Here is a 12,811-nt window from a genome sequence, read left to right as displayed (position 1 = left end):
CAAGAGTTGTTTCACAGGTAGTAATGTTGTACCAGATTATACAGACTTTATAGAACAGTTAAATTTGAAGATATCTTTCAAGTTAGCATAATTTGGGCTTTTAGAAAATGTCTTTGGTTAAAATAGTATTATCTTAATTCCTATCATTAACATTACTTTGATGGACTATTTGCTCATTTGCTCTATTTTGATCACAAGGCAGAAATGGACGAAAGAAATGAAAAGAAACAGCGCGAGCAAGTGCAAGGACAAATGAAAATTCGAAAATTATAACTTATTTCTTTGGGTTAAAGTAATGTAAGATAACCAAGGATGGAGGGGAAGAGAAAGAGAGAGAAGGACATTTTAGAATTTGAATCCAAAAATAAGAGGTTGAAAATTAACTTACCACTGGTTCTCTAATAGGTTTGTGAAAACAAAAATACCTGATCTTTGAAGTTCTCACTATTAAGCCCTAATCTTTGAGGGTCATTTTAATAACCCCACTCCTGGAGCAACACCAGCGTGGGAAAATTGGGACACACGTGCCAGGCACTAAGGTAACGGAGGAACACAGTCGACTCGCACGCACAGCCTCGAACCAGCGGAAGGCCACGAGGACCCCTGAGCTGCCCCCGTGATCACTTCCGATGGCATCTTGAGCATGCGCAAGCACTTCCGGGTAGCATGTGGCCGCAGATGCGACTCCTCTGACCCCTCAACTAAGGCAGTGTGGGACTCAGCGGATATTGCGGTAGCCCTGCGCCAATGGCGTCTCAGTATGACCGGGCAATCACTGTCTTCTCCCCGGACGGACACCTATTCCAAGTGGAATATGCCCAGGAAGCGGTAAAGAAAGGATCCACCGTGGTGAGCGAGCAACTCTTCTTGACCACCCTTCTCTGCCCTCAGGCCTTCCTTACCCCGCTGCCCCAGCGCATCACTCAGTGTAGGGGGACAAGAAAAGAGTCTCCCACGTGTGAAAATTGCCTCCTTCCTTTATTGAGGGAGATGCTGTTCTGAAATGTGGGATGGAAGCGGTGGAGTTAAAAGTTGGTAGATTTCATAGGTTTCCGTTGTGCAACTGCCTTTAACAGTCGCTGTAAACGTTTAACTAGGGTGTGTGTGTGTGTGTGTGTGTGTGTGTGTGTGTGTGTGTTGTAGCCTTGACTGTAGAAGAGATATTAATGCTGTGTCTGACTTGTAAAGAAAGAAAAGACTTCTTTCAGCCTGTAACAGCCTGCCTGAATGCACACTGCCCACTTCCTCAGGATTTGGCAGACACATAGAAAAGTAATAATTACAGTAAAAATCAAACATGGTCGTCCCTGAAATGTGGCTTAAATCGATGTAAAATTAAATCTTTGTTGAGGGAATGGTTGAAAATACTAATCTACTCCAACACTTTCACCTTTTAAAAATAATTGTCCAAAAATTTACTCCTGAATATTTAGCAGCCTTCTAGAGGCTTTAAGCCCAAGAATCTCCGCTCTTTTGCCATTTCCACTTGTTTTGGTTTGGTTTTAAAATAATACTGGAATTCCTTGAGAGATTATACCCTCCTTTAAATTGATATATCCACATTTCTGAAAAACTTTAAAACATTCAGGGCAGCAGTAATGCTCCTGCCAAGTTTTAATTATATTTAATAATCTTGGTGAGTTATAAAAATTTAACAGGACAAAAGTGCCCTGGTGACCAAAGATATATTACCCCAAATCGTCCAGATCCTAGCCTTTGAATTCAGGAGGATCCAATTTTTTTAAATCTTTCAAATTTCATGAGCATGTTTGTTATGTATCTTGGAAATTGAGACACTAGCTATGACAATACGCAGTGCATTTCTAAGTCTAGTAGTATCTGTATTTTCTCTCACTTTCCCTACCAACTTAGTTATGAAAGGAAGTAATTCACTTTTATCATAAATCTATCAAATGTAAAGTGGTAAAAAAATAACACTAGAAAGAATCTTACCATTTTTTGAAGTATTTTTCTATTTAATTGGGCCCTCTAGTTTTACTTCTGTTTTGTAAGTAATTCTTTTGTAATTGTAAATTTAAGAAAAGCCTGATGTAGCTTAAACCAAAAGGGTACCATTTTGATAAAAACAAAAATTATATAATCCCCAGCATGCCATGAAGCATATGGTTAGAAAATAATGCCCGAGTTTTAGAACCTAAAATAAAGGGAGTAATGGGAGAAGACTAAGGTGTAATAAGAAACCGCATTGGCTATTTAAAATGTTTTAAGAATGCTATAGAACTGATTGATGGTTCCTTTGTAATGAACTGTAAGAGGGTAAGGATATAAAAATACCTATAGTGGGCATTTTTAAAGACACATTGGAAGGATGAGACAGTTTTGTCTCAGGATTCTGAAATTATAATTTGCATCTTTGTATGGAATTATTCATTGTGTTTCCTTGAGGGCACTATGACCTTTCACGTGGGGTAAAGTTTACAATGGCACTTGTTTATTAAAATATGGCACAAAATATTCTGTCTATAAATGACAGTTGATATGATGAGTTATAAATAAGCTGAGGTTGGCCAGTTGTGACCAGTATGTAGATATATTATTTGGTAATACAAAAAGTTATATGGGCCACAATTAGAGTCCTTGGGTTCTGCTTCTTTCTTTTTTTTTTTTTTTTTTTTTTCGGTACGCGGGCCTCTCACCGCTGCGGCCCCTCCCGCATCGGAGCATAGGCTCCGGACGCGCAGGCCCAGTGGCCATGGCCCACGGGCCCAGCCGCTCCGCGGCACGTGGGATCCTCCCGGACCGTGGCACAAGCCCACGCCCCGTGCATCGGCAGGTGGACCCCCAACCACTGCGCCACCAGGGAAGCCCAAGTTCCCTTTTATATAAATGAAAAATATGTTTGAATAACATTTCGAAGAGGTAATTCTTTCTAGGGAAGAAAAAAATGAATCCTTCACAATATTCCCATGAAAAGGTTAAGGTTTATTATCCTTCCTCATTCTGTCCTTTCCCTGACCCCAAACTGTTATTAACTCCATATTTCCTACTTTATCAAATCTCAGCTCCACAGTCTGGCCATGAAAATCTTACAGGATCCACATCCACGCTCTTTAATTAAGGAAGCAGTTTCATGGTTTTACCAATATATGCTTCTGCCTTGTAGGTGGGGAGAGTGAAAAACACCTCTCTGTCACTCTCCATCTTACTTATCCTCTAAGAGTCTCTGCACATTTCTTTCCTTTGTGGCCCTGTCTCTGATCCAGTCTAGTTATCATGGATCTCTTTCTTCTTCTGAATTTATCATCTGTACCACAGAGCAGTGTAGAGTATTTACTATTTAGCCTCATATTCTCTTTACCTTCAGGTATTCTTAATAGTCTTCTCACACCAACTGGATAGTAAGATCTTTGAGAATCTAGATGGTGTAATTCCTTTTGTGCTTCTACTGCAAGATATAGAGTGGATGAACTGACAAGGAAGTAAACTACCATTTAAGTAATACCTATTTTATACCATGTATTTCATGTACATTATCTAACGTTAAGAACAGTATTTAATCCCCTTTTTAATGTATGTGGAAACCATGATTCGGATGCTTCCATAGCTTGGTGAAGGTACCCAACTAGAAAGTGATAGAGTCCGTATTCTCACTTAAGTTTTTCTAGTTCCAAAGCCTCTGCTCTTTGCATTGCACCATGCAATTTATTTCATAAATTTTGTATATTACTTATCTGTCGACATCATGAGTGTGGAAGCTAGATATGTATCATGTAAAGCAATTCTCTAAGCTTCAGGGGTTTTTGTTTGTTTGTTTGTTTTGTTTTTTTTAATGTTGAGCCTTCTTTTAATTTATTTATTTTTATTTTTGGCTGTGTTGGGTCTTCGTTTCTGTGCGAGGGCTTTCTCTAGCTGTGGCAAGCGGGGGCCACTCTTCATCGCGGTGCGCAGGCCTCTCACTGTCGCGGCCTCTCTTGCTGCAGAGCACAGGCTCCAGATGCGCAGGCTCAGTAGTTGTGGCTCACGGGCCTAGTTGCTCCGCAGCATGTGGGATCTTCCCAGACCAGGGCTCGAACCCATGTCCCCTGCATTAGCAGGCAGATTCTCAACCACTGCGCCACCAGGGAAGCCCAGGCGTTTTTTAAATAGTAAAATAGGCCTCGAAATAGTGCCTGCTTCATAGTGTTGATGTGATAAATGAATGAGGTAATAATGCATGTTCAGCGTCTTGCGCAGTGTCTGGTTCACAGCAAGTACTTAATAAATGGTAGGTATTATTCTTTACTATCCCTTTGTTTTCTCCTTTTCCTTCAATTGGGTCTGTATTTCTTCCAGCACTTTCATTTATTATTTCAAGACATTTTTGTTGAACACTTACATCTGCCAAATGTGGTGCTAGGTCCTAGGATTTCACAGTGGACAAAATAGACTCAGTCAGTGACCTCAGAGAGCTTACTCTCTAGCAGGAACGTTAGATGACTATGAGTAGATAGTCCTAACAAGGCCTATCTGAGTATTATAATGAGAGAATATGAGGCATTGTGGGAACTCTAGGTGTTAGGTCCCCATGAAGATGTATGTAATATTTAAGTAGACACCTGAAAGATGAAAGTTAGCCAGGTGAAAAAGTGAAGGGGAAAGAGAAGAGTATTTTAGACAAAAGAAATAGCGTATGGGAAGACCAAGAAGGAAAATATGACTATGGTTCACAAACTGGAAGGCATTCAGGATTGCTGAAGCAGTGGAAAAATGGGAAGAGATAAAGCTAGATACAGGAGCCAGATCACGGAATACTTTTAAAGTAATAAGAAGCCTTGAAGGCTTTTGATGTGACTATTGCTGTTCTGTCCTTCTAATAACAGACTGCATTTGTCCCACCAAAGAGGTACTCACATGACCCGAGCAGAATCATTCATAGTTTCTGTCCTCCTGTGATGAGCAATGACAGAAATCTGGCAAATAAGTCCATCCTCGGGGCTTTTCTAGCTAGAGATAGTGGCAGCTTTTTTCCTCTGGGAGAACTGTTGGGATATGAGTCCAAGGTTGCTGGTGGCCATCTTTTTTTCTGTACAGATAAAGCCTCTCTGCATCAAGAGAGCAGGAAGGCTGATATGCAGAAGTAAATATTATAGTCCCTAGATCCTTTTGCCCCTAATCCATCTCTGTATTGTCTTGGTTCGCCTAGTGAGAAATGTTCCCTACTAATACAGGTTTTAAGTAGAGGAATGCCACATTCAGATTTTCTTTTATTTTTTCTTCATATTTTTATTTTTCAAAGACTTCTCAGACTGCATTGTGGTCAGTGGATTAGTGAAATCAAGACTGGAAGCAGGGAGACCACATGGGAGTCTATGGAAGTAGTCTAGATGAAAGATGATAATAGTTCTCACTAAGGTTGGGCCCAAAATGGAAATAAGGCAGATTCTGGAGAAACTTAAGCAGCATAGTTGATACATTTGATGATTATTTGGCTGGTACTGGGGGTGGGGGAAGGAGAAGAGGAGGTACTGAAGAGGGAGGAGTTAGAGAGGGTGCCTCCATTTCTGGATTTAGCCTCTTAGTATATGGCACTGCCATTTTTTTAGGGAATATGAAGCACTAAGTATGAGGACAAGATAAGTGAGGTTTGGACTTTTTGAGATTGATATGCTTATAGAATCTGTAGTAGGCAGCCTCTAAAATGGCCTCTAATGATCCCCACCTTCTGGTGTTCATGCCCTTAAGTAACCCTCTCCCCTGGATGTTGGCTGAACCTAGTGACTTGCTTCTAAGGAATGGGATAGGCAAAAGTGATGGAACATCACTTCAGATATTACGTTACAGATGGTGACTTGCGTCTTGTTCATCCTCACTCACTCTCTCATTTGTTTACTCTGGTGGAACACAGTTGGCATGTTGTGATTTGTCATTTGGAGGGTCCTATGATGTAGCAAGGAACTGAGGGAAGCTTCTGTTAAAAGCCCGGTATGGAGCAAAACCCAGTATGGAACTGAGGTCCTTAGTCCAACAATCCACAAGGAACTGAATCTTGTTAACAACCATAGGAGTGAACTTGTAAATGGATTCTCCCCCATGAACCTTGAGATGAGTGCAGTCCTGAGGGACAACTTGGTTGCAGCTTTGTGAGAGACCCTGAGCCAGAGAACTTTGCTAAACTGTTTCCAGATTCCTGATCCACAGACAGTGAGGCAGCTGAATATGCACATTTGGAACTCAGGATACTGATCTGGGCTGGAGATAGTTATTGGTATTTTGAAGTGTATCCTTTCTCTCCCTTACTTAAAACCTATGTTGGGACTTCCCTGGTGGTGCAGTGGTTGAGAGTCCGCCTGCCGATGCAGGGGACGCGGGTTCGTGCCCTGGTCCGGAAAGATCCCACATGCCGCAGAGCGGCTGGGCCCGTGAGCCATGGCCACTGAGCCTGCGCGTCCGGAGCCTGTGCTCCGCAACGGGAGAGGCCACAACAGTAAGAGGCCCGCGTACCGCAAAAACAAAAACAAAAAAAAACCCTATGTTGAAGGTCAAGTAAATGAGTATTCTTGAGAACTCTTCTAAACTAGAGAAGACAAAATTTAGACTATAGACTATGTAGACTGGGGTAGACTGCAACCTTAAGGGACCTTAATGACCCTATGTGTAGTCTACCTTGGCAAAACACTGGGAGGAGTGGGGTAGAAAGCAGGTTACTATAAGCTAAGAGTTGATGACAGTATTTGGCCTTGAAGTTGAGAGAGAGAGGCAGAATTGAAATGAAGTGGTCTTTAAGATTTTGTTTAAGATAAGAGAGACTTCAACATACATTTAAATGTTGGTGAGAAAAAGCCTGGAGAGAATGTTGAGGTTGATTTGTTTTAACTTCAAAAGGTTATTTAAATGGCATTGTACAATATGAAACCTTTTGGAATTTGGTTTCTTCCCTTGAGATTCATCCAAGTTGTTGCATATTATTGCAAGTAGTGTTCCATGGTATGGATGTACCACAGTGTTTAACTATTCATGTGTTGGAGAACATTTCAGTTGTTTCCAGTTTGGAGCTGTTATGAATAAAGCTGCATTCATAGCAGGCTTTTGTATGAACGTAAGTTTTTATTTCTCTGATATAAATCTCCCAAGTGTACAATTACTAGATTGTATGGTAATTGCGTGTTTTATAAGAAGCTGCCAAATTGTTTCCCCGAGTGGCTGTACCATTTTACATTCCTACCAGCAATATGTTAGTGATCCAGTTTCTACACATCCTTGCCAGCATTTGGTGTTACTGTTTTTCATTTTTGCTATTCTGATAAGTGTGTAGTGATACCTAAGTGTGGTTTTAATTAAATTAGCCATTAATGGCTAATAATGTTGAACATATTTTCATGTGCTTATTTGCCATCTGTATACCTTCTTCAGTGAAATATCTTTCATGTCTTTTGTCCATTTTCTAACTAGACTTTTTAGTTTTTTTACTGTTGAGTTTTGACAGTTCTTTATATATTCTAGATTCTGGTACTTTGTCAGTTAAGTGGTTTGCAAATATTTTCTCTCACTCTGTACCTTGTCTTTTCATCCTCTTCACATGGACATCCACAGGGCAAAAGTTTGTAATTTTAATGAGGCCAAATTTATAATTTTTTTCCTTTTTATGGTTCATACTTTTGGTGTCAAGTAAAAGAACTCTTTGCCTAGATCCCCAAAATTTTCTCCTTTTTTTTAAAGAGTTTATAGTTTTACATTTGACTCTATGATCCATATTAAGTGCTCACTTTGGCAGCACATATACTAAAATTGGAACGATACAGAGATTAGTGTGGCCCCTGCTCAAGGATGACATGCAAATTCATAGCATTCCATATTTTTCTAACAAAAATTAAATACAAAGAAAAATATTAAAAGCAACAAGGGAAAAGCAACAAATAATATACAAGGGAATCCCCATAAGGTTATCAGCTGATTTTTCAGCAGAAACTCTGCAGGCCAGAAGGGAGTGGCATGATATATTTAAAGTGATGAACAGGAAAAACCTGCAATGAATAATATTCTGCCCAGCAAGGCTGTCATTCAGATTTGACGGAGAAATCAAAAGCTTTACAGACAAGCAAAAGCTAAGAGAATTCAGCACCACCAGACCAGCTTTACAACAAACGCTAAAGGAACTTCTCTAGGAGGGAAACACAAGAGAAGAGAACAAAAGAGGAAGGGAAGAAAAAAGACCTACAAAAACAAGCCCAAAACAATTAAGAAAATGGCAGTAGGAACATACATGTCGATGATTACCTTAAATGTAAATGGATTAAATGCTCCAACCAAAAGACACAGACTGGCTGAATGGATACAAAAACAAGACACGTATATATGCTGTCTACAAGAGACCCATTTCAGACCTAGGGACACATACAGACTGAAAGTGAGGGGATAGAAAAATGATTTGCATTTCCATGCAAATGCAATTCAAAACAAAGCTGGAGTAGCAATACTCATATCAGACAAAATAAACTTTAAAATAAAGACTGTTACAAGAGACAAGAAAGGACACTACATAATGATCAAGGGATCAATCCAAGAAGAAGTTATAACAATTGTAAATGTATATATGCACCCAACATAGGAGCACCTCAATATATAAGGCAAATGCTAACAGCCATGAAAGGGGAAACACAATAACAGTGGAAGACTTTAACACCCCACTTATGCCAATGTGTAGATCATCCAGACAGAAAACTAATAAGGAAACACAAGCATTAAATGGCACATTAGACCAGATAGACTTAATTGATATTTATAGGACATTCCATCCAAAAACTGCAGAATACACTTTCTTCTCAAGTGCACATGGAACATTCTCCAGGATAGATCACATCTTGGGTCACAAATCAAGCCTCAATAAATTTAAGAAAATTGAAATCATGTCAAGCATCTTTTCCAACCACAATGCTCTGAGATTAGAAATCAATTACAGAAAAAAAACTGTAAAAACCACATACACATGGAGGCTAAACAATGTTACTAGAGAACCAATGGATCACTGAAGAAATCAGAGAGGAAATCAAAAAATCCCTAGAGATAAATGACAATGAAAACCTATGGGATGCAGCAAAAGCAGTTCTAAGAGGGAAGTTTATAGCAATACAATCCTACCTCAAGAAACAAGAAAAATCTCAAATAAACAACCTAACCTTACACCTAAAGCAACTAGAGAAGAGAAAACAAAACCCAAATTAGTAGAAGGAAAGAAATCATAAAGATCAGAGCAGAAATAAATGAAATAGAAACAAAGAAAAGAACAGCAAAGATCAATGAAACTAAAAGCTGGTTCTTTGAGAAGATAAGCAAAATTGATAAACCTTTAGCCAGACTCAACAAGAAAAAAAGGGATAGGACTCAAATTAATAAAATTAGCAATGAAAAAGGAGAAGTTACAATGGATACCACAGAAATACAAAGGCTCATAAGAGACTGCTACAAGCAACTATACACCATTAAAATGGACAATCTAGAAGAAATTCTTAGAAGGTACAACCTTCCAAGAATGAACCAGGAAGAAATAGAAAATATGAACAGACAAATTACAAGTACTGAAATTGAAACTATGATTAAAAATCTTCCAACAAACAAAAGTTCAGGACGTGATGGCTTCACAGGCGAATTCTTTTTTTTTTTTAATAAATTTATTTATTTATTTAGTTTTGTTGGGCTGTGTTTATTTGGCTGTGTTGGGTCTTTGTTGCTGCGTGTAGGCTTTTCTCTAGTTGTGGTGAGTAGGGGCTACTCTTTGTTATGGTGCATGGACTTCTCATTGCAGTGGCTTCTCTTGTTGCGGAGCATGGGCTTTGGGTGCAAGGGCTTCAGTTTTTGTGATGTGTGGGCTCAGTAGTTGTGGGCTCTTGGGCTCTAGAGAGCAGACTTAGTAGTTGTGGTGTATGGGCTTAGTTGTTCCACAGCATGTGGGATCTTCCTGGACCAGAGCTCGAACCCATGTACCCTGCATTGGCAGGCGGATTCTTAACCACTGCACAACCAGGGAAGTCCCCAGGCAAATTCTATGATCCATATTGAGTTAATTTTTGTATATGGTGTGAGGCTGAAGTTGAAATTCATTTTTCAATGGAGTATTTTAAAATAAATCCCAGATATTATGATATTTCCCCTGTAAATATTTCAGTATTTATCTCGATTGAAAAGGATGTTTTTTATTTTTATTTATTTATTTTAATATTTATTTATTTACTTTGGCTGTGCCGGGTCTTAGTTGCAGCACAGGGGATCTTTGTTGCAGCATGCAGGATCTTTAGTCGCGGCACGTGGACCTCCTTAGTAGCAGCACGCGGACTTATTAGTTGTGGCATGCGAACTCTTCATTGTGGCATGGGAACTCTTTGTTGTGGCACACATGCAGGATCTAGTTCCCCAGCCAGGGATCGAACCTGGGCCCCCTGCATTGGGAGCATGGAGTCCTACCCACTGGACCACCAGGGAAGTCCCAAAAAAGATGTTTTTTTAAAACCATGATCACTCCCAATGAAATTAACAAAAACTCCTTAATATTTTATAATAGTCTACATTCTAATTTTCCTTATTGCTTACAAAATATCTTTTTATAGCTCTTTTGTTTGAGTCTGAATCTAAAATCCAGGCATTGCAGTAAGCTGTTAGATATCTCTTTTATTCTTGAACAGCATCCCCCTTTATTTTCATGCCTTGGACTTTTTTTTTTTTTTGTGGTACACGGGTCTCTCACTGTTGTGGCCTCTCCCGTTGTGGAGCACAGGCTCCAGACATGCAGGCTTAGCAGCCATGGCTCACAGGCCTAGCTGCTCCGTGGCATGTGGGATCTTCCCGGACCGGGGCATGAACCCGTGTCCCCTGCATTGGCAGGCGGACTCTCAACCACTGCACCACCAGGGAAGCCCGCCTTGGACTTTTTGAAGAGACTGGATTAATTGTTCAGTAGTATCCCCCATCTAGATTTGCCTGATTGGTTTTTTGGCCCTCATAGATTTAACGATTTGGAGAGGTAAGTAAAATGAATAAATAATTATAAATGTGTTGATTGCACGGACAGATAGGTTGTTTAGAGAATAATACAGAAGGACTCCTTGAGGTGAGATTTAAATTGAGACCTGAAATAAGAGAAGCATTCCAGACAGTGGGAATACCACATGTGAAGGCTCAGAGGAGGGAAACAGAATTGTGTTTGAGAAGTCTTGAAAGAAGGTAGTGTAGCTGGTGCTTGGTTAACAACCATTACATACTATTGTAGAAGTAGGCAGGGGTCAGATCATGCCCAGCTCTATTGGCAAGACTAAGGAGTTTGAAAAAAGTTTCTAAGGGCAGCGGAAGGATATTCAACTGGGGAGTAATCTGACCTTGTTGATGTTTTTAAATGCTCATGCTGGCTGCTTTGTGGAGACTAGATGGGGGTACAGTGAAGGGTGAGGCTGGAAGGAGGAAGGTGGGGAACAAGAGAAGAAACTGGAAAACCTATTAGGATATGCAGTAGTATGTAGTCCAGGCAAGAAATGATGGTTGCTTTTACTAGAGTGGTGATAGGAAGAAGTGGATAGCTTTTGCAGGTAAAATGGACAGAAACTTGGTGATTGATTGGAAATGGATAGTGTGGAAGAAGGAATGATAAAGGATGTCAACCAGATTTTTGGCTTGAACGGTTGAATGGATGGTGATTCATATTCTGAGATGAACCTGGCTGCTGGTTTGTTATACTTTTAACAAGCTTTGAAATAGTTTTCACAAATAATCTTCTTCCTGCTTTTCTAGTGTTATTTTTAATTTAGGTATGGATGTTGAATTTTATCACGTCTTTGTAGTTTTATTGTTTACTTTTTATTTTTACTATTTGATTGTTTTAGTTTGTACTATTTCAGTTGCCGGTATCAGAAATTCAAATCAAATTAATTTAAGCAAAAAAAATAAATCTATTGAGTCAATTATCCAAAGGGAGCAGCGGTAAACCTTGCTTTCAGGTTCAACTATATGGCTGCTAGGGTATCAAACGATGTCAGTAGAACTGGTGTGTCTCTTCCTCCCTTTCTCTCCTTCTCTCTCCCCTTCTGTCTCTTACTTCCTCTCCCTGTTACTTTCACCCTCAGACATAACATCTCTACGTGGTGGCTCCCAGAGAGCCCTAGGCTTCAGGCTGCCAGCTCTAGGTACAGCAGAAGGAATTATCTTATCTTCCAAACACTTCCAGTAAAACTTTAAGGATTTATCATTTGGCTAGGCTGGGTTACATTATAGCCCCACCTAAAGACTCAGTATTTTTTCAAGAACAATTGAAGTTCTGTTCTCATCAGAAGGCCAAAAATAACAGATCTCCACTTACCCAGTGTAACATTTATACTAAAAGATTTACTTTTATTGATGTTCCTAAAACTCTTGGAATGAACCATACTATTTATGGTATATTGTTATTTTTCTGTACCTCTAGATTCTATTTATGAATATCATTTTGAATGGGCATCAGGTTTCCTAAATGAAAATCATTAGTACTTTTTGCCAGATTTTAACATTGTCATGTAGCTTTCCCTAAAAGTATTAGGGGGACTTCCCTGGTGGCACAGTGGTTAAGAATCCACCTGACAATGCAGGGGACGCGGGTTTGATCCCTGGTCCAGGAAGATCCCACATGCTGCGGAGCAACTAAGCCCGTGCGCCACAAATAATGAGCTCATGTGCTCCAACTGCTGAAGCCCAGGCGCCTAGAGCCCATGCTCCGGAACAAAAGAAGCCACAGCAATAAGAAGCCCACACACCACAATGAAGTGTAGCCCCCGCTCGCCGCAACTAGAGAAAGCCTGCGCACAGCAACGAAGACCCAACGCAGCCAAAAATCAATCAATCAAAATAATTTTTTAAA

At 39.9% G+C, this 12,811-nt stretch overlaps 1 protein-coding gene and 2 non-coding genes across 3 annotated transcripts in view; 2 read left to right on the top strand and 1 right to left on the bottom strand.

Annotated features, from left to right (window-relative positions):
* The first annotated feature begins 747 nt into the window (after nt 1-747).
* PSMA8 (proteasome 20S subunit alpha 8) overlaps nt 748-12,811 on the top strand; it is a 31,034-nt gene continuing 18,970 nt past the window's right edge. Inside the window, exon 1 of the mRNA XM_065890096.1 lies at nt 748-849. Coding sequence (XP_065746168.1) covers nt 748-849 — 102 coding nt within the window. The remainder of the gene's footprint in view (nt 850-12,811) is intronic.
* LOC136133360 (U6 spliceosomal RNA) lies at nt 7,696-7,797 on the top strand. Its single transcript, XR_010656508.1, has one exon. It is a non-coding gene; the product is annotated as a U6 spliceosomal RNA (small nuclear RNA).
* Nucleotides 10,341-10,413, bottom strand: TRNAW-CCA (transfer RNA tryptophan (anticodon CCA)). The gene has a single exon. It is a non-coding gene; the product is annotated as a tRNA-Trp (tRNA).

This window comes from Phocoena phocoena, chromosome 13, assembly GCF_963924675.1.
Source record: "Phocoena phocoena chromosome 13, mPhoPho1.1, whole genome shotgun sequence".
In the NCBI taxonomy this organism is placed as follows: Eukaryota; Metazoa; Chordata; class Mammalia; order Artiodactyla; family Phocoenidae; genus Phocoena; species Phocoena phocoena.
This window is presented reverse-complemented; position numbering and strand designations above follow the sequence as displayed.